The 22,415-nt window shown below is 39.7% G+C and overlaps 1 protein-coding gene across 1 annotated transcript in view; it reads left to right on the top strand.

Moving 5' to 3' along the window:
* The first annotated feature begins 2,595 nt into the window (after nucleotides 1–2,595).
* PDSS2 (decaprenyl diphosphate synthase subunit 2) overlaps nucleotides 2,596–22,415 on the top strand; it is a 109,610-nt gene continuing 89,790 nt past the window's right edge. Inside the window, exon 1 of the mRNA XM_063150964.1 lies at nucleotides 2,596–2,837. Within this exon, the coding sequence (XP_063007034.1) occupies nucleotides 2,611–2,837 (227 nt within the window). The 5' untranslated portion in view covers nucleotides 2,596–2,610. The remainder of the gene's footprint in view (nucleotides 2,838–22,415) is intronic.

The following is a 22,415-nucleotide window of genomic DNA, read 5'->3' as shown; positions in this document are numbered from 1 at the left end:
AAAATCAACTACTGAAGTAAGACTCAGGCTGCTAAGAGAAGGGAGAGGGAGGAAAGCATTGGGCTGAGAGTGAGAGTCAGAAAGTCCTTAGGTATTACAGTACAATCTTCTCAAAGAGTCTCTGTGGTCAAGAAATAATAAAAAAAAGATGGAAAATTACTGACAAAATATTTGCTTTATTCCTCTAACGATTGCTGCTTTTAAGGAACATCAACCTACTGATGGTGAATCCTGAGGAAGCCCTAGTGATAGTGTGCAGTGTTGTGGATATCAAGGGTCTTGCCCTAGTTCTAAACCACTTGGACTTAGAAGAATTCTACATAAAGAGTGCAGAGGCATTCAGATTTTCAGAATAACATTAAGAACAGCAAATTTAAAAAGTTAAAGTCTCACATATTAGGAGATGGTAGGTTTATTGCCCATAGAACCCTAATTCTCCCCAGTTTATGTATTATTTTAAGCAGACTTTAATTGTATAATCATGTTAAGTTTTTCACAGAACACTAACCACATTAAGTGCAAGAATGGATATGGCTCAGGAAATGAATCAAGGAACTTGTCACTGTTACAGGATGAGGTGCCTTAGTAGCTCCTCTTAAGTGCATCCCTCCGGCAATTTTCATTAACTTAGGCTTTCTGCACAGAAACATGCCACTGCATTCTGTCATTTCTAAAGTGTGTTTATGAGCTGAAACTCCCTATTTAGCAACAGTTTGTTCTGTGACACCAGCTAACAGAACTGCCTCAGTGGCAGCTCCTGCAAAGCAAAGCTTTATTCTCTCAGAGACAGGCAGCACAGAAAGTGAAGATTTGACACCAGAAAATTAACTCTTAAGTTACCTTTCCAGTTCTCATGGAAAGGTTACTTATATAAAAACTCTATTCCAGTTTTTCCCCTCTCCATTGGGAGAGGTCACTTATCAGATGCCACAGGCATGTCCAGGTGTTGTTGAGTCCACAGTCAAAGCCCTTCCTTAGGACAGTACCTTTTAGAATTTTGGAGTTGTCTCAGGTGTCAGAACAATAAACATATTTTTATAGTTATTGTAACACAGGTGTGTTCCTCTTTAGCAGCCTCTCCCTTGCAACTGCAAAAGTTATATTGTGCTTTTTTAGACATCTTTCTTTGTGATGGGATTGTTTTCTATTTGCATCTTCTTTTACAGTAGTATCCTTCAATGTAATTCTCTTTAAAAAATGCAAACAAAAGAAAGTGATCTGTATCTTGTATTTCCAAAGATAAGAAATGTAACACCCTCCTTTTCAACAGGAATGTAGTCAACAGAACTGTTTTCTCCTCAAAATGTTGCCAGATTTGTTGCAGCAAAGCCTTGAAGATATAGAAGGAATGGATGTCAGTGATTGTAAAGATAGAACACATCATAATCTTCCTTTGGAGAAGGAGGAAGTCACTTGAACCCAGTTTCTGAAGAAGGCCAGTGAATTTTTCCCCTCTGTTAAGTCTATTCTCTGAATTCACAAGTTTTGGGGGCAGATACCTGAAAAAAGGCATCAGTGACAGCTGTGCTCAGAATTAAGGAAACACCACACGATATACTGCAGCCCCCACTGTGGAACTGGGGGATCCTGAGGTCTTCACTTGGGCACTCAAAATTAGCTGTCCCTTTTGATGTCCACTGTTTGGCTGGAAGTACCTCCTCAGCTCACAAGGAGGCTGTTCATAACCCCCTTAGCTGGCTCACAGCAGAGCACCATACAACACAGCAACAGTGCAAGAGCAGGCAGTAAATAAGGGCTGCTGATGCCATACCCCAGACAACTCTGGGAAGAGGAAAAAAAGAATGCCCACACACTGTAATTATAGAAGTACAGGATCACCAAGGTTGGAAAAGCCCGTCTTGATCAGAACATCAGCCGTCAGTCCGAGCATCAGAGCAGCACTGTCACCCCCACACCACATCAATGCCAGGCCCAGGTGCCTCCTGAACACACCCACGGTTGGTGTTTCCATCGCCTCCCTGGGCAACTTATTCCAATGCCTGACCATCCTAACAGTGGGGAAAAAAAAAAAACAACAAAAACCGCTGCACAGAAATCATGCCTCAGTAGCTGAAGACTACGGGCCAAACACTTTAGGTGGGACCTGACCTCTCTTCCCCTCTGGCCGCTGTAGCAACCCGGGCGCAGGCAGAGCACATCCCGCGCTGTGGGGCACCTGCGGCCAGCCGGGAGCCCGCACCAGGCGCGGAGAGCGTTTCCCCTCCAGCGGGATCCTCCGCCACAGCTCTGGGACAGGACAAGGACAGACTGGAAAGAGAAGCGGCGGCGCTGTAGCCCCGCGATGTCTGAGGGCGGGGGACAGCGGGCAGCTCTTCCTGCCTGCGGGCACCAGAACGCCCGTCCGCAGCGCCCGCCTCGCCGCCCTCGCTTTACGGCGCGCCGTGCTTTGCGACGCCCAAGATGGCCGCCCCCAGGGCACAATGAGCCCGCTGCGGCCGCCGCCGCCGGGGGGAACGCGGGGCACGGGCAGGGCCGGCCGGGATACAGCCGGGGCGCTCCTCCGGCAGCGGGACTCGACCGCGACCGCTCGGCGTCTGGGGCCCCGCCGGAGCTCGTAGTGGGAGAGAGGAGCGTCCCCGGAGAGGCAGCATGTGGGGTGCCCTGCTGCGGCGCGGGGTCCGTGGCGGCGGCGGGCTGCGGTGCCTGTCCTCGGGCGGCCCGCCCTGGAGCCAGGTGGTGTCGGAGGCCGAGAAGATCGTGGGGTACCCGACGTCCTTCATGAGCCTGCGGTGCCTGCTGAGCGACGAGCTCAGCAACATCGCCATGCAGGTCCGCAAGCTGGTGGGCACCAAGCACCCGCTGCTCGACACCGCCCGGTAAGCGCCGGTGGGAGCCGTGCGGGCACGGCGGGGCTGGGGGCCTCGGCAGAGCTCGGGCGAAGTTCTGGGCTTCGTGCCGCGAGAGCGGTGTCCCCAGGGCAAGGCTGCCCCGGGGCGGGAGGTTTCGCCTCCGCTCGGGACGCTCGGTTCCCTGCCGTGACCGGCTTTCCCCGCCGCTAGCCGCTGTCATTCGGAAGCTGCTTCCCTGTGACGCCACGTGCGGCGCTTCCCCCGTGCGGTGCGGGGGAAAAAAAGAAAACTCCCTTGAAAAGTGCGGCTGCCTCGCTAACAGTGTTGAGTTCTGTTGTAATTAAGAACTATATTGTAATGAAAACAAGGGGAAAAGCAGAGAGGCTACTCAGTTTAAAATTACCTGCTCGTAACTGTGTATTTTGTCACCACGTGTTCTGGAATATCCAGCTGGGAGCTGTGAGTTTTTTGTGTTGAAAATCTTAGGGTTGCTAAGCTGTGTATCCACTCTTTCATTCTTAAGGCAACCTAACGGAAGTCTTGCATTCCTTCCCCCCAAGCAGAAATTCGGATTGTTGAGCAGGTTTTCTTTGACTGTAAAACAAGAACTGATTGGCAGTGAGTTTTATACACAATAAAACTTCAGACGCTTACCAAAATGAACGAAAAAGATAAAAGTGCAATTTTCCGAAAAACATAGAAGTGGAAAAATAAAATTGCAATTTTTCACTTTTGGTTGTGGATTTGAGTGTTTTGGTTGTGGTTTTTGTTTGGTTTTGGAGTTTTTGATGGTTTTTGTTTGGTTCATCCGTGTTTGCTATAACTGAAGCTATAGCAACATTAATAGAATCCAAGTTTAGTATGCACAGTATTTTTTAACAGGTGTAAGACAAAAATGAGCATTTGTTGGAAATTGTAGCTCTTTAGTGGTCCTTGGCAAATCCACAGTGTTGTAACGATATAAAAATAAGATTTGTTTTCAAGCTCTCTGTCTCTAAATCTGGTTGTCTTGAGTGAACAAAATGAGTACAGGGGACAAACAGCTTTTTTAGAGAAACATAATTTTGAGGAAGGGGGATTTAGACATTGGCATTGAGTAGACTTTTCTGCAAGAAAGAAATGAAATTGTTAATAAAAATGGAAAATACCTGACTTTAGAAAATGGTGGTGGAGGGGATTTTGTTGAACTTTTTATAACTGAAGGTTGTGATAAAGGGGAGGGATGAGAAGAAAATGCTCTTCTGTCATTGTAGTGTCAGTTGATGGAATGGAGGGAGTGGAGGGAATAGAAGGAGTGAAGCACAATGTGTTTGGGCTCTTAAGTTTGCACTGCAGTCACAGAAGTGTCGCAGAGACCTGCAGTGGTAAAGTGGAACTTTAGAGTGTCTGTGCCATGTGTAGTAGAGATACTGGTTTGTTTGGGAATTTTAAATGCAGAATTTTGGGGCATGGTTGGAAATTTTGTGGTGGAGCTGTGATGTTGTAAGGGTTTGTTGGGTTTTTTTATTATTTTAAGTGGGCTGCTTCAGCATTAATTCTGTAAGCCTGTGGCTTGTGGAACAGCAGTAGGGATATACTCATGCCCTGGCTCAGCAGGATTAAAGACATTAATTTTAAAAATTCATATGTGTTTCAGAGTACACTACTAAACTGATTGGTTGTGCTGGAAAGAAGAAGTATTTACTCACATAAAACTGAAACCCTGTGCCCTTACTTTGGACCTTCTTACTTGGTTTCACTGGTATTTCCAAAGGCTTTGTTGCAGATGGATTTCCAACGGCCTTGACCTTTGTGCTGTAAGAAGAGTTTATATCCTGCTGGCAAGTTTTAGTACACCCACAGTAATGCACAAATTGTACCTTGCACACCTTGTTTTATGGTGTGATGTTGCAATAAGGTGAAATTTGACCATATGCTTCCTCAATGATCTTGATAATTTATTTCTGAAATTTAAGTGTTGTATGTTTCAATGTAAATGTGAGTGATTTTCGTTCTGAATCGAAGATCTATGCTCTGACTTATCACAGCAATTTAGGAAACAGGTCATGATTTTTCAATACTAGGATTTTTTAAAATACTTTTAAATCTGTCTCATTACTCATTCTTAAAAAGTAATAAAGGTTTCCTGTTGTGTGTTCAGACAACTCTTTTAAAGCAAGGGTATCTAAAATATTTTATTTGGTGATTTTTTAAAAAAATACTTAAGTGATTGATATGTTCTGGAACTCTAATCTCTGAGTGAGTAAATGCTATATATATCTGAGAAGTACTCCAGCATTTAAGGAGACTTTTGTATTTGTGGAAACTACTGAAAAATATGTGCTGTAAAATTGATTAGTTGCATGTGCTGTTTCTCAAGTTTCTGCTCATTTATTTTTGAGGTTATAAGTAGTGACAATCAAATTGATTGCTTGCTGTCAGGTCTAAACAATTTTCTTTAATCATCATTGACTGGTGGAATTTTGTCATCAGTGGTTTTGTGTCTACCCTCCCTTCCTGCCTAAAGGCTTTGTCAGCTTTTGAAGTCTTCCTGAGACCATTAAGGGTTTCTTAAAGCAGTGGGTTCCCTATCAGTGCTTGTCTGCATGGAGCAAGTTCCGAGCTGAGACAGCATAGGACATAATTGCCACCACACAGAAAGACTTTAGTGTAACCAGGGTGTTGATGAGTGTTTTTTACATTTTGCCAAGCTTTGGGTCACTGGGCTGTTGCAGTGCAATGCCTGTGCCTAGAGCCTTGAAGGCAGCTGAAAGGTATCTGTGCCTGTGAGACAGGACATGTGGAGAAGCAGCTGTTGGGCCAGAATACGTTTCCCTGATGATCCCATCCATTTCTTCCTCTTGTTTGGATGCAGCACTGGCAGCTCCTGGGTGTAAGTGCCTGCTGTGAATCAGGACTGCAGCAGGTGTTCTTCTGGGATGATGTGTGACCCTGATACCTCCCACCAAGCTTGTGTCTGGCCAGCAGCTTTAAATCTGAGAGCTATTGCTGACCCTCCTCTTGGAAGGGCGGAGACAGGTAACTGAGCCCTGCAGTGATGGGTTTGGGAGTTCTGTAATCCATCTGGTAAAGTTGAGCTTATATTTTAATAATTTTTGGTTTATTTCTAAGATTTTGGTTTCTTAAAAGTCAGCCACTGTGAACAGCCCCTGTACTAGCTTTACCAGACTTGTTAGAAGGAGGGCAAAATGTGAGGAAAAGGTTGCTTTTTGTTTTAGAAAGGCTAATGTCTAGTGGTTAATGGATCATTGGAAGCTGGGATATCTGGATGAGATTCACAGCTGTGCTTTTGGCTCTCTGACTAGAGCAAGTCACTTAATTTTTCATGCTTGCATTTACTTATCTGTGAAATGAATAATGTAGCATCTGTTTACTGGAGATGTTGCACTTCATTCACTGCAGCCTGTATCGATCACTGTGATCTTTTAGTGGAAAATGTTGTATAAGCAGTATTAACAAAGAATACTTTAAAGATGTGCTATCATTTAAAAAAATAGTTGCCTCTAATGGATACTCTGGAAACAAAATTGCAATCTGACTACTACTGGATCTTTCTGTTTGTAGTGCTGTGAGTCACTGTATGGTTTTTCAGAGCTTTAAGATTTGTTATAATGAAGTGTCTTCAGCAGCTAGTCAAAACTAGTGTTTCCTGGTTTTTTTCCTCTTCAGGCTTTGCTGGACTAAAGCAAAACTTTTTCAGTGCGTGATTGTATGACCTCCTTTTCACTTGAGAAGCAAACAAATCTCCTGTCTTTTCTCTTTCCTGTCTCCTTTCTAGACTAGCATACATCCTTCTTAGTATAGGAAAGAGTCTGTAATTGGCACAGTGATCTATTTTTCTCAAATACATAGTGTGAATAACATTTTCTTGATTACTTAATCTCCCTTGAGGAGGGTATAGCTTGCTGCAGATTGTAAACAGTAAACGTTATGGCCAATGCATCACTTTTATAATATCACTAAATGAAATGGAACACTTCTTACATGTAAAATTATTATGGGATACCATTTAGCTCCAGCCATTCTCTCATTAGCCTGAGGGAGGAATGATTATATTTTAGTTCTGTCAGAATTGTTTGTTGGTGATAAATGCTTAAGTAGACATGGTTACAGTTTTCCTGTATTATTACAGAAATAAAAAGACTGGCTAGACCAGGTTTTGTTCTGTTGCAGCCTGCTCAGTGTAGATCTCTAGACATTTTAAGGCCCAATAATGTGGTCCAGAGCACTTTCAAGATGACATGCTTTTTGTTTATGATGTCTGATAACATTAGCTTCTTGATATTTCTGTTTTTTTATCAGCTTGAGACAGCTTAGTTCCGTAACACATCTTGTAACTCCAGGTGTGGCATGCATCTGCCTTCCTATGCAGGTGACCAGTTTCAGCGTAGACACAGACATTTGTTCCACACTGTTGTTGATGACATTGTTATTGCCAATTCATATTTTGCCTTAACAGAATGGTGACCTTAAGATTGTCCTCTTTTATAATTGCTGTGAGTGACTATGAGTAGCTTTTTAGCAACTTGTTTCTAATGTTAATTAATTTTTATTTTCTAAGCCAGAAAAATGATAGCATCTATTTACTTGACAGTGGCTAATGAGGTACCTTTCTCTGTAAACAGCAGGCAGTTGGACACTCAAAGTGATAAGCAGAAGGTCTGGCCAAAGTTGAACTTCTACGACAGTCTTTTAAGTTTTACTGAGTTGTTTAATCTGTTTCAGGCATGGGTCATAAAGTCCTTCTCCTGCAATTGCTAGATTAGAAGTTAAAACACATTGGCTTTCACTAAATTTTATTCTACTTTCAGCCTGCTATAACACTTTGTAAAAGATATTTTTGCAGTGGAGAGATGTGATTTTTGGTCGGAATGCCTGTGATGTTAGCTGTGATGTGGCAGCTGTGTCGTTTCCTGTGCTCACTGCAGAAATGTGTTTGACTTCCTGGAAGCACTGACCACCGCAGCTGGCATTCAGGACACTTCTGCAGAAAGTATTAGTGCTGATGTTGGAAATGAAGAAATACTTTTCCTGCTTGACATGGTTGATACTATTTGCAAATTATACTGGTTATGGGAAGTCTGGCTTTGTCCAGGAAGACTGTTTCTCAAAGCATTGTGTATAGCTAGTGGAAACAGGTTTTTTCAGGAGAGTTCCACTTGATTGAAGGACCAGAGTTAAATTCTTGGTTTGACTCACCCCAACAAGAAATGTTTGTCTTTCAAGGAATGCTGGCCTCTTTTAGCTAAGTTAGGTTTTGTGAGTATCTCCCAGTCAGTTGTGATAGACTTGAAAAACCATGTTACATAACTTTGAAATGCTGGTACTCCCTAGGGTTTTCTGTTACCATAACCACCATCAAGCAAACCTTACTGAATACCAAAACTGGTTTATTGTGTATTTTGGCTGAGCGAACTCACAAAGAGCTAATGTGGTAAAGTTAACTTTGGAAGGTAAAAAGGCATGAAAGAAATTGCGCGTTCATATATGGACTGCAATTTTCCTTCTGATTACTTCCACATTATTCCTTGTCCCTGTGGGCTTCACTATGGTTCTCAGTCAGCCACCACTTAATACTGTCTTGTATCGTTAAGAGGAAGAGAGAATCCATTTTTGTAGGTCCCACTCTTCCTTTATGCCGTAATCAGGTAGAATGGGAGGAATAGATATGTGCTGTTTGTTCTCTCTTCCAAATATTGTATTTCATTTCTCATCCTAGTGTTACTACATTCATCATAGTGTTACTTTCACTAGTGCATGTTTTTTAATAGTTTTTTCCACCAACAATAAATATTACGCTCATATATATATTTAAATGCTCTTTTAGCATTTAAGTACATGAGATCCATCAGATATTGCTGCTCTTTTGAAGAGGTGTCAGTAGACGAAAGCTGCATCAATATTTGTACATTCGGGCTTCAGGTTCACAGTTCATGTTCAAGGGATCTTAGCTTCCTTTTTTTCTTTCTTTTTTTTTTTTTTTTTTCTTTTAAATATTACACTTGGGTTGGGTTTGAAGGTGATAATCTCAGTCTGGAAGATAAAACATATTGGCCAGTCATGTGTACCTGTCTGTCTATCTATATCCACACACACACATACTGCATTAGTAAATGCTAGCTCAAGAAGTCAAGGTAGCCATTGTGAGGATCATGGGTTTTCAGCTGTAGTGGTGCTGAGTTCTTGTTTTCTCATTCATTCACACTATTTGTGTAGAAAAAATTATGTAAAGGATGTTTAATTGTACGTTACAGCACTTAGTTTTGATGAATATTTTGCCACCATAAGCAAAGTAGGATTGAGTAGGAAATCTGCAGCATGAAGGTGCAAAAGCGCGGCTGCTAGTTAAACTCTTGTGCACTTGAATAATGGTGGTTTTTTGCAGTGATTCTCATTTAAATATCTATGTTGAGTCCAGGTTTTTGTGCTTATGAAGAATGTATTATTTCAGCATGTAGGGTGATCTTTGTAAACAAAACGTACTCAAAGTAGGTGGTGATTCTGTTTGGGATTTTCTAATGGAATTATTTACAGTGAAAACGAATATGCTTTTGTGATATTGATAATTTCTGGTATTTTGCATAGGGAGTCTGAAGGTTTCAGTAGAACTTCCAGTACAACTTGGTCGGCTTAAATGAAAGACTGCGGGAGTTCTTAAACTTGTGTTCTCAAGATGTGACAGAGAAACTGAATGTATAATGCCCAGATCCAAATGCCAATCAGCCTTGAAAGGATGTAGTATGGCACACCTAGAGAACACTTTGTAGGCTACTGCCTGCCCAAAGTGAAGAAATGAAGGTAGTTCTTAAAGTTCACGTCTGTTCTTTCCTGCTTTCAAATACAATTGATTTATAATGCATGTGAATATTGAATACCAAGTTTAATGGACTAGTGAATGACTGTTAGGTCAATGTTTGCTCAACGCAGGAAAAGAGCACTGAATAAGTGGAAATAGTTTCAAAATAATTCCTTCTGTAACACTGAAGAGAGTTGCCAAATACAAAATGAGGTGCCTTTCTATAAAACGAAAATGAGAACCAATGTCAAAGAATAATCAAAATTAATATTTGGGTTACTGGAAGTGGTTTTCACTCAGTGAATCTTCTATTTGGCAATGTTAAGTTAACCTCTTTACCTTACAGGAATAATGGAAAAAGTACTTTACCCAGGGCTTTTTCTGTCTCTGAGGTCAGTGTTTGGTAGCTTACAAATAGTGTACTTCCCTGCTGTGCTGCCTCTTCTGTTGCTGCAGCCTCCTGGTTGGACTTCTCTCCTTGCTTTGGAGGTGCTGGCAGTGGCGGGAGGTGTCATTAACCATGAGCATTTTCAGAGCTCCTCCAGAAAACATGGGTAACACTGTATCCTCTGCAGCACTTAGTAAATCTTTGGAGGAAAATACAAGTTCGTGGAGGACAAATGTGAGCTCGGGAGTTAGGTGTTTCCCTATTGCTTTGTCCTAGGGGTTGCAGACCACTGTCTTAAATTATTAATATCTTTCCTTTACCCCACATCTGAGTGTCTTAGTTTCCCTCAGGGTAGGCTGACTGTCTGCAGTGCTTGCCCTAAAGGAACTCCTGCTAGAGACAAACCTACCAGACTATAAAGGAACACTGTGAATTTAAAAATTGGATCTATAACAAAAAATAAGTTTAAAATCTGTAGCAGCTGCTTGCTGTCCTTGAATTGTCCCTGCCAATTGTCGGACATTGACAATCACTTTAGCTTGATTTTTTTTTCTCTGTTGCTGAATGAAAGAATTACATTTAAGGAAAGAAAGACGGTTCATATAGGAAAACTGTTGAGTCTCATTATATATGTGAGCTTTTATCAAACACATGCTGTGAACTACCTGGATTTTACTTACAATGATAGATAAGGCTTAGAAATTTGCCTCAATACTTAATTTAACTGAGGAACTCTAGGACCTGTTCAGCTGCTGGTGGTTCTTCAGGTGAGCCATACTTATCTTTTCTTCAGTCCTCAGCTATTCCTGAAGAAACATCAGGAGCTCCAGCTTTTGCATTCATCTTTCTCATTTCTTTTCCATGTAAATTACAAGTGATGGTTGTTATAATTTCCTTTCTTGTTCCCCCAATTCCTTTCTTCAAAATAGCACTAGTTGGTTCTATTCTATGGCAGCTCTTCCATTTTGGGGAAAAACAAAGAAAGTCCTGAAGGTAATCTTCTGTTTCTTAATAAAGTGAAAGTTTATACTTTGTTACATCTATTTTTCTTTTGTTCCTCTCCTTTTTCCCAGCTAGGGAAGGAAGTCCTACACCATGGCACTGCTGATTCAGATTTATTTTTCTAGTTAAAAATATGAACAGGCAAACCCTTTAGCATTCATCTCCAATTTTTTTTCAAAAATACTGCCTTTAGAAGTAGATTTCTTTGAGATCAAGTGTAAATTATTTTTGATTATTTGTTGGTTAAATGATCCTATAAGTGTGAACTGATTGACTTGATAGCTGCCCCTAAACATGTACAATAATTAGTTTTATAGGATCTGTACTCTTTAAAGAAAAATATAATTCTCCCTAACTTCTCCCATTATTTCTTTTCTAGATCTTCACACTCATAGTGCAGAGCTAATTGTATGACAGCTATCTTTTTCATTAACTGCCTGTTCAGCACTCTCCATGAAATAATCATAATCAAAGGGTCAATACATCTATGTGTTGTCATTGCTCCTGGAAATAGATTACCTATTGCACTTAAAAAAAAAAGTATAGAAAGAAATATTCTATGTTTCAGTCATAAAGTAGGACAAGTAGCAGGCTGTACTTGTGGAGACCCATCCTGCAAATGCATAGTCAAGATTAAGGCAATTTGAGGGGAAACGGTCTGTGCCAACACTCTTTGTGGCTGTTTGTCATATGAATGATTAGGCAGTAGTAGAAGCACCCTAATCTGATTGGGTAAGACTGCTTTTAATCAGACTTTACAGAAAGTTCAACTTGTTAGAAGCTAAATGAAAATTGTTAGGCCAAAGACACAAGCAAAGCCACAAGTGGAAAAATCGCCTCTTTTGCACATTTAAAAAATGACGGTGTTAGCATATGTTTATTAGTGGGTGGGGTTTTTTTCCCTAAAGATCCATTGTTATTCTCTTAAATTTGTGTTGAGTTTTGAGATTGAATATGACAGAGCCACTGTGTTTTTCTATTATGGAAATTCATATATTTTCATAAGCTGGAATCTAAAAGGTTCCTTTGATATACCAGTGCATCTTATATTCATGCTTGTTATAAAAGGGTAAAATTTTTACCCCAGTGACCTTCCAGTCTCTGATTTCCAAATGCTTTCTATTTAATGTGGTTTGTGAATATGAAGGTATACTGTGTGCATATTTTAAAAGGATTTTGGTGATTTTAATGCTACATGATGAAGTTCCTATTTGGTTTTCTTTTAGAAGTTGGCTTCTGAATGTGATCTGTCTGGTATGACTATATTTCAGTAATTAAAAATTAATCTACAGTAAAAACAAGTCTTCCCCAAACCTCATGGTTGCCCAGTGGAAGTGATACTGAAACACTAATGGGCCAATTCATCATCTGTTCTTCATCCCCAGAAATATCAGCGGGGATTTGTATTCCATGTTTTATTGTCTACTGGCAGAATGTCACTTTCTGATTATTTGTAAGTTTAGATAGTATGGGAGTCATTGACAGGCTCTGCAAGAAATCAGATGTCGCTCAGTAGGAGTAAAAATTTGAAAAGACCATTTTCAGAAATAAGGCTCAGAAAACTTGAGAAAGCTGGAAGCATGGAGATTACCTTTAGAGTAATTGTGGGCAGAAGTCCTCCTTCCTTTATTCAAGTAATGGAAGGCATTAAAGGAGTTTCTACTATTAGAATTTACAGTATGTTTTATGTGTCCTTTGTCCGTGATATAACTTCATAAAACTGAAACAAATAGTCTTGCCAGTTGGAAAGTAGGAAATGAATCCATCTAATGTCTATAACGTGTCATAGCAACCAAGTTTAAAATAGTCAGATTCCAAAATAATGTTATAAGAATTACATCAGAGGAAAAAAAAAGTACCGTGTGTTATGTTATAGCAACAGAAACATGGCCTTATTTGTTTGTTTGTGAATCACTTGGGATCGCATTTCTGTCCGTGGGTTTTTGTGGGGGAACAGGGCTGGAGTTTATGTCCTAACACACAGTTTTGTTTGAGGGGATGTGTGAGGTTATACTTTCTTATTTTTTTTGTCATCCTCATTCCTGTGACAGTTTGAGAGGGCTGAAGTTAATTTTTCCTGGTTTCAATTTATTTTCAAATAAAGCACCAACTGAAAATTCACCTTCTTGATTGCTTTTCTACTTCTAACACTTCAAGAATTCTCTTGAATCTCTCCAAATTTTTTACCAGGCCTTGTCAGGGAATGATAAAATTTTAGTGGCTAAAAATCATGAATGAAACTTCAAGAGATTGTGGGGTTTTTTCTAATTAATGCAAACATAGCACTGCTGGTGGATGCCATGCTGCAGCACAACGTTCTGATGCTTCCCAGAGATTGACAGTGGGAGTATGTGCATCTCTCATCCCTCCACTTCCATGCCGTGTGCATGGTGATCCAAGCCTGGAGGAGCTGCTCCTTGGGGCTGAGCCAGGCTTGTTCTCTTAAGGAAGCAGCTCACAATCACAATGTGCATCCATAACTGTGAATGCAGGTGGTCAGTAACAATCTGTGTCAAAGTGTGGACAGAAATGGGATGGGCTGTTTTGTTCTGCCTGCACAGATGTTCTGCAGTTAGCTCCTTTGAATATGTTTTCATTTGAGGGCTTTGATTTCTAATTTTCACAGGTCTCATCCTCAATCCCCAGTGTTCTTTCCATCTTCCTAATAGCTAATTTAGAAAAAAACTTTTTCAGGTAGCTGCTAAGATGTAAACATGCATTGCAGCTAGGAGTTGAGGGATCTTTGTGGCAATAATTGTTCCCTTCTCTTTCCTTCTTCTGTTACAATTGCTAGGTGATTTACTTCCTAGAAATACCAAGTCTGGATTAATATATTGTCCTTGGGTGGTACCAGAGCTTCAGATTACCTTGGTGTGCATGTAGGTATTAAATATTGAAAGCTGTTTTCATGTTCTCACGTGATGGAGCTGTGGGTAAACAAGTCTTACTGAGCAGTTTGGGAGTCATGTACACACTGGTTTGCCTTAGGAAATCTGCCATTTAAGCCTTTGTCCTGATTGTCGATGGCTATAGTAAAAGGAGTGGTAGACAAGGAACCATGGCAGTGAGTGTTACTGAGAGGAAGAACCATTGTCCTGACATTGAGAAGGAAATCTGTTTAAGCTCATGAATAACTGAAAAGCTTACCAACTACTGTCACTAATCCTCATGAAACAATTTTCAATCTTCTTTTTTTTCCAAAGGCATTCAAAAGCAAAAGTCCCTGATGATGTATAGAGTCTTTGCTTTCAAGATTTGTTCCCATGTGTTCAGTCTGGAGACAAACAAATATAAGCCCTTCTTATAAATGTAAGCATTAGAGAAACAAGAAAATACATTGAAGAAGTTGGAGGACAAATTAGCACTTTAAATCTACATAGAATTAATGTTGCCATGCTATGGAATGTAATGTAAATGTGAAACCTGTGAAGTTGTTGCTAATATCTGGGAGAGTGTAGTTGTATGGTTTAAAAACCCCAACCAACCAACCAAAAAACCCTCCACTTCAGGGGGTCATGTTGTGCAAGTTTTATCTGTTTTGTAATTTCAAATGTGTATTGTTAAAGACATGAGATAGTCAGACATTATACATGTTTAGTCCTAGCTTTATTGTGAATAATTTGGAGATGTTTTTTTACACTTTCATATCAAGAATGGAAACCCTTTTCCTCATTTGTATACTAAAGAAACATTTCAGAGCTAGTCTAGCTCTAGACAGTGTTAAAGAAAGAGTGAGCTAGATCTCTTTTAGCTTTAAATTTCCCTTTTATGATTTTTATGAATTCACAGAATATTGAATATTTATTTTTGCTACTGAGACACAAAAGGCAGAAGCCTGCAGGCTTGTTATGGTGTGGGTAGCCTATTGTGTTTCCATACCTGGTGTAATTTTATTTAAAAATTGAATTTTGCATTAGATTACCTCAAAAACATCATCATTTGTTGATGTGAAGAATTTTAAATTCTTCCCCTGTGAATGATGAATTATTTTTCACAAGAGATCTAAATTATTTTAATTAATTACTTTAGGCTTTAAATCTTTAAATTTTAAATTAAGTTACAGGTGAGTTAAGCTGTTCCCTGAGGAGCTTTTACTATGTTAGCAGTGGAGAGGGATAATATTTGCTGCATAATTCTCTAATAGGCTGTTGTATCCTGCTCCGTTGAACAAGTCTGCTGTTTTGCTTTTGATTTCTGGTTTGTGTCCAGCATTTCAGGGATCAGCTTGGACAGTTAGAAGATATCACCAGAAACATATTTTCCTGTCTGCTGTGGAAGAGAAAGATTAGGGCCCATTGAAATACATTGCTTTCTGAAGCTGCTGAGGACCACAGAAATTACATGTGAAACCAAACGAGGCACTGATAACTGGATGTATGAAATTTTGTAGAAAATGTGCAAAATACGGAGCCAGGTTTATTGGTGTTAATTTCATATCCTGATCTCAGTATGAATTCCTTTTATTTAAACTGTTTCTCATGTATGTATATAACTAGATACCATTACAAGAAGGTAACCTAATCCTTGGCTTGTGGGCTGTGAGGATTGAACCAATGCTCATTTTCCTCTTCTCGTGTATGATTACTTGTTGAAGATGTGATACATTTAGGTCATATTTGGCATGTGTTTAAACTGAGCCCGGGACTGATTTATGAAGAAGAGAAAGTAACAAACCTAAATTGTGTTTTCCCATGTGTGACTATTGTAGCCAAGCTGCAATTTATTTTGTAGTGTCTTAAGTTACAATAAAAAATACGTTCACAAAATAAAGTAGGGTAAAGAGTTCAACCGTTAAACTTTTTTTTCCCTTTCCTTTCCTTTTTTTTTTTTTCTTTTAAAGTTAGCTTTCATCATTGTGCCTTTAATTGTCTTAATTACTTGAAAGAATTTTTGGGAGGCTAGTTGAAGAACAAGAGGGAGGAGAAATTGCCTCTAGCAAAGACTTTTGTGAGAACATTCTTACAGTATCTTATGGGAGACATATCACTAAAAGAGTCTCTTTTAAAATCCCCATCTTCATACTTTTTTTAATATGCAAGTATTTTTAGTTTTCTAATAATTATCCAGAATACCAGATTTCAATGCCTGCAGCCAATGGGAGAGAACAAAATTATCCCGTAATTAAATTTTTATCAAATATTTTAATTTTTTGTATCTTTTGAAAGTGGGATGCTAAGTTAGATGAGTTCAGTTGTTGAACTTGGTGTGCTCTCCCAGCATTCAGTGGTTCAAGTGCTGACTGCTCACATGGCAGGCCCAGGCTGGGTTTTCATTCTGTCTGTGTGGCTGTTGGCAAGTCTTTTTCCTGGGCAAATTGTGGCAGCTTGGTGTGCACAGCACCACGTAGGGATATGGACTCAGAACATGGCAGGAGCATAATGCCCCAGATGCCTTGAGATCAGAACATGTGTTCATGTTCTGCTTGACAGTCCTTGTGTTGTGGAAAACCCGCTGGAGAACCAAAAAAGTCAGTGTTCTAGCCTGGAGCCTCTGCTTACCATGGTGCAAGAGCTGAAATATTAACTGAAAAGCTCATGAAAAACTTCAGTGTGGGTAATTGCGTGTGATTGGAACTTAACCATGATGTTGTGCAACTGATAAACTTCAGTTTTGTTGGGATATTTTGGTGATTTTTTTAAACATTTTTACTATCTGCTATTGTGAATTCCTCTGTTCAAACACTATTAGAAGTTAACTCAGAAAATGCTTAATTTTTTTCACTACAAATTATATAAGATTGTTTTGGCTGTTTCAAACTCAGTATTACTAGGCTATTAACAGAAATTGAGTTTGGGATGTAAAATACTGGAAACCTTATTTGTGAAGATGTTCAAAGTCAATTCTAAGTAAATGGGAACTTTTTATTGGCATCTTATGAAAAAAGAAAAGTATTTGTTTATTTAGTATGTAAAGAAAGTTGCATCCAACCTGATTTATTTTTTTTTGCTCCATGCACAAGTGGTCCTAACACATTTTCAGACTGAGGCAGAAGGTAATCTCCAGGTAACAATATTCTATGCTATTTTAAGGAAGCATGCCCACTGATGGTTTTTAAAGCACAAAATAATGATGACATACCATGCAGAGGTCTTGCTTGCCTGAGGCAAATAGTCTGAATGCACTAGATGCAGACTTCTGTTTGCTGATGAAAGTGTTGAAAAGGTGCTTGGTTTTATTTTTGTTTGGTTGGGGTTTTTTGTGTTGGCTTTTTTTAAAGTCACAGTTATCTATTTTGCTATTAATTATATTGCTTTCAATTAACAGCTGAAATATATTATACAGAGTAAGAAAAAAAGCATAAGGTCCGTTGGGAAAGAAGTTTGATGCTCAGTTTTGGCAAAAGTTGATTCAGTTGATTGCTTGATAATGGCAAAAAGAACACCAGGCAGCTTGGATGAAATGTGCCAAGCCAGGGGCAAAGTAGATTTTCAAGCAAAGGAAAAGCCTCCTGACAGATTTTCTAGTGAGTAGGGAATTGGAGTGTTACCACTAAATTATTAGAGAAGCAGTTAATGAGGGAGGAAGGAGTCAGGGAGGCAAAGAAGCCCACGGATTTCAGAAGGAAAAGAAGAGGTGGATGTTACAGAAGGCAGATTGAAGAGGAGTCAGGGTGGAGTGTGTGCACACTGAGGACTCATCACAGTGAGGTTGTTAAAGACACGTGAAACAATTCCAGTTTGCATCCAGAGTGTTCCAGTGGTTCCAAGAGTTTTTTGGCTGTGTAGTGCTTTGAAAGCTAAAAACCATACATGCTCTTTTCATAACTTTAAATTGAAAACAACAGAAAGATGTATTTCAGTGGACCAGCAGCTCCCCTTATGGACAGCAGTTCATGAACTTCATTTGTCTTCAGTGCATTCTGAATTGTGCACGCACAGTCTGACAGCCTTTCTTCAGCATCAGCGTGTACCTGTCAAGTAAAGCTGGAAATACTTAGTGTTTTTCATACTAATCTTCAGAGAACATATAATACATAAAGGAATGCCATGTAACTTTTTAAATTCAAAAGGAATATGAATAATATGCTAGAAGAACTACAGGGAAGAAGAACCTTTTAATTAAAAATACAGAAGTCCTGGTAGTGTCTGAATGTGCAAATGACCAAGCATTAGCATGCTGCATATACACTTATGCAGGAATTGGAAGTGCTTTCCTAGTTGGTAGGGACTTAAAAATATTTCAGGTATTAGCTTTCTATTTTGTAGTGAATTGATTTCAGTTTTAGACTCATGATTTGCTGAGGGATTTAATACTTCATCTGAAATCTTTTATTGGCTCTTGTAACAATTCTTTCACTTAAAACTTTTGCAAAGCTTTTCCTTTGGCAAGAGAAGTTCTTGGTTATAGTGGGCTCTGATTAGTTTTATTCCTTTTTATTTTTGCCTTAGTTATTACATTCTTGCTTATCAATCTTCTGGTTCAAAAGAACTTTGTAGAAGCGGAGAAATGGGAGACAGCAAGAAAAACACAAATGTAATTTTTGAGGACAACAAATTAAAGCTGTACTGAAATAGAGGATTGTTATGGAAAATGTTGTTTGTGTCAGGCCATTGTGTCTCTCACTGTGTCAATGACCCACATAGACATTAGAGTTCAGAAATAAACATTTTTTTTTCTTTTCTCATTTTAGTATCAATCCCATTTGTTCTGCATAGGATGAATACATAAGCTATATTTATTATTGCTGTATTATTGTTGTTTGAGTTTTAATTGCCTCTTTTGGGAAGAAAAAAATTTAAGGCAGAAAAGAAAATCTTTGCATCTACAAGAACATGATTAATACTTTTGTGAGCTTATTTTTTAATGATTCAGGAGAAACTTGTAGATAAACAGTTTTATTAACTGAAAATCTTTCTGGATATACTGCATAGAAAGCATGCAAGAGATCTTTTTGTTTGGGTTGGCTCTTAAGTGATGCAGTAGGATAGTTTTAGCAAGAGGCTTAAGGCTCATTGTGTTGAGTGCAAGAAGCAAAGTTGGCCAGAGAGATCTTAAATTGTGGTTTCACAAGCAGCTGAGTTGGTCTGCTGGCCATTGCTGCTAGAAGGGAGAGGTGATGCTCATTTCTTCCCTGCTTTTGCCTGTCCCTCCTGTGCTTTGGCTGTGTATGATGTTGGTCTCACCTTTCTGTGAACTGCTGTAACTTCCTAATCCAGGAGAAGGAAAAAAACAGGTGTTTTCTTAATTTTGGATGTGTTTTCTGTTTGATCTAATTCACTGATGGAGGTGGTTTATTGTGCACTCTCAGTGCATGATATTTAGGTTCCTTATGGAAGCTGCCTTGTTCTGGAGAAGTGACTACTTCCCTTCGTGCTGGCGGTTTGGAATGACACTCTGAAGTAGCAGCTGAGCTTCTAAACTCTGCAGCACCACCTGAGGTTCCTCCAACTCTCTGCTGGTTTCTTTTAGCTGAAATGAAAAAAGCTTAAACAGTTCTCTGTTTCTCTCCTTGATTCCAAAATGTGGATGAATGGCCTTGCACATTGTAGTTGTCCTTTGCTGTTACTGCACACTGGTTTTGTTTATGATGTAGTTCTGCAAGCAGCCAATGAGGAGAACTTCTAAATGATGAGCTCAGGTTTCTGTCTAGATGTTCTCTATTTACCCTCTCAGTCAATGATTGAGACAGTAGGGGAGCTCAACTACTGGCATCTGGCAGGAGCAATCCTTCTCTATTTCATGATCATTTCATGTTAATGTAGAGATCAGTGTAGGAAAGGATGTGTCTGTCTTTCACAGGCTGTCTAGCCTTCTGAGGTGAATAGGTGTCAAGTATGCCTTGAATATTTTAGCAACTGGTTTTATCTTGGCCATTAAAAGAGAAGATTACAGATCTGTTTTCTTTTTAAGGACAGCTGAGGTCACACTCAGTCACCTCTATATGTTTTCTGAAATTTAATTTGTCTTAGGAACTGAATACATTTCAATGCTCTTTTTAAAATACCTTGTCTGGAGAATCTCAGATAAACTGAGATGAGAATGGCTGCCCTCCCAGACAGGGTAGGTGGGATGCTTAAAATCTTCCAGCTGTTTGTTAGATACTTAACTTTCTGCTCTGAAACTGCTGTACCATCTGTCTAGCTAAAAAAGGTGCACTGAGCAAGAAGTGTCTTTCCAATTCAGATGAGTCTGCTGCATCCTGTGAGATAATCAAGCCACAGATGATTATGGGAACAGTGAATTTTAACTTTTATAGGAATAGCTTCATAGAAAGCATGAAAGATGAAATTTGAATGAATTCCTCTTCTGGGTATCTCAAAGGAGCAACAGTGCACCATCCTAAGTTTAAAGTTACATTTCTGTCTATGTGAGTTTATTTGTTATTCATCTTATGTGTTGATAATAGACTTTGTTTCTTCTGTTCAATATGCCATTTTACTTAAATTACTGGTGTTATCCATCCATTATTTTGTACTATCTATTACAGATGCCTAATATTTGTTGAATAAAGGATTTTTTTTCAGAAATTTCTTAAGAGACTTAAAGGTGCAGCAGGAGGACAGGGTAATTTTTATCGATTTGAAGTAATCAAGATGCTTAAAAGATGAGCTCTATGGTACAATTCAATGAACATGAAATGAATACAGAGTAAAAGACCTCCGACAAGAAAAAAATGAAAGAAATTTCTTAGTCCCTAGTGCCATCTGCAGGATTACTACTGAAACAGGCAGGGAGAGCAGAGGAATAGAAATTTGAGTGACAGTTTGCAGTGTTTTGTAAGAAAAGGAGAAAGTGTCACCTCCAACAAAACCTGAAGAAACACAATTTCTTTGTCATGCTGAGTTACATAACAATGTATGTGTCAATTCGTTTTCAGCAGCATTAGGTTTGGTGGGAAGACACTGTGTCATGAGGCTTCTCCACACATTTTGTTTTCTGCTTCTGCAGTAGCAGGTGGCTGAACCAGGCTTTCTTTCTTCGCACTTCTTGAGAGAAACATCAGTCATGTAAAAACACACATCCATTAGGAACCATTTTTGGGATGACTGGCTCTTTGGCCTTGCTTCCTTTTTGAAAGCTGTCTCTTCAGAGAGGAGTGGTGGATCCTAAATATTTTCCTGATATTCCTTCCATCGGCATTTGTGTAAAGGTGCATAACAGAAATAAAGATGTAAATCTGCAGCTCCTCTGCTAGGTCTCTGGTATTGAGGAATTCTTTTCTCTACAGACCAGTAGGCAAGCTGACTGCAGATGTGTGGCTTGGCAGTAGGCAAATGATGTATACCTGAAAGTAGAGGATATAAATAACACCAAGAAGAATCAAAGTTGAGGTTTTGGGAAAGAGGGAATGCAAACTGAAGCCAAATGTGGGTAAGATGGAGGTGATAATGGTGATGGTATCTGGAAAATTGTTAAGCCCTACAAAGTTGCCGTGTGTTTGGCATGTGGCTTTGTTGGGAGCGTCCACATCTGCTCTACAAGAGCGTAGCATTCACAAAGAGTGTTTTCTCTTGCCTATCGCTGACAGAAAACTCTCCCTTGTCAGAGGCTGACCTGACCTCAATTACTTATCTATTCATCACTTTTCTCCTGACTATTGTAATGTGATACTCCTGGGCACAAAGCCTGCAGTTCTTCTGGAGCACCAGCTGGTTTAGGGTCTTGTTATGTGTCATGCCGACAGCACTGGCTGCCATAGGTTGAATCTTATCTTTCTTTCTCTGCTGACTTTCTGCAGCACACCAAGCTAAGGTGTCTGTTATTAATCTTCAGAGTGCTTGCTGTTTGGAGTTCAGCGTGTGTAAAAGGCTGCAGGAAGCTGCAGAGGGAAAGCTGAGGCTGCTTGCAGTGCTTTCTTGCATACTGGAGCCCTTTGGAGTGAGTTGTACATAGCAGAATGTTCCCCAGGACTGGTCTCACCAGAGAGGCAGGTCCCTTTGGGCCTAAGGACTTCTTAAGCTCTCATTGGGACTTTTCTGGTAGATAACTGTTGTACACTGAAAATTAATCATATTGTATTTTGGAGTATCATGGACTTGGGAACAAAAGCTTCAAGCCTGTGTGTTTACATGCCTGTCTGGAGTTAGTTTTTACTATGTCAATGTCTGTAGCAAAGTTTGTGCTGTGGACAGCCCTTCTAATGAGCATGGGGAACGAATGCTATAGAAAACACCTCCTGTGCTATGTAAGTTCAATGGGTGCTTCTTTGAGGAGCTGTGCAGGAGGGAGATGAATGATGCATGCCAACAGTGTTTGAGGTCTGCAGGCATCACTACTGAATCTGAAGTTCAGTAGTCACTTCATTTGTATGAGCGGATCATTTTGGATCAGTGTAGGGAAGTGGATGTGGGAGGGAAATACCAGAGGTCCATTGAAGACTTTGCTGCCACACAAGTTGAGACATAAGTGAGGCAAAAAGGGTTGATCTTGTGAGAACTTAAATTGAGGGATTCTGTAAATCTTTCTCTTAGAAAAAGAG

Source organism: Melospiza melodia, chromosome 3 (assembly GCF_035770615.1).
Source record: "Melospiza melodia melodia isolate bMelMel2 chromosome 3, bMelMel2.pri, whole genome shotgun sequence".
Lineage (NCBI taxonomy): Eukaryota > Metazoa > Chordata > Aves > Passeriformes > Passerellidae > Melospiza > Melospiza melodia.
Note: the sequence above shows the minus strand (reverse complement) of the source record. Positions and strands in the feature narration are given on the sequence as shown.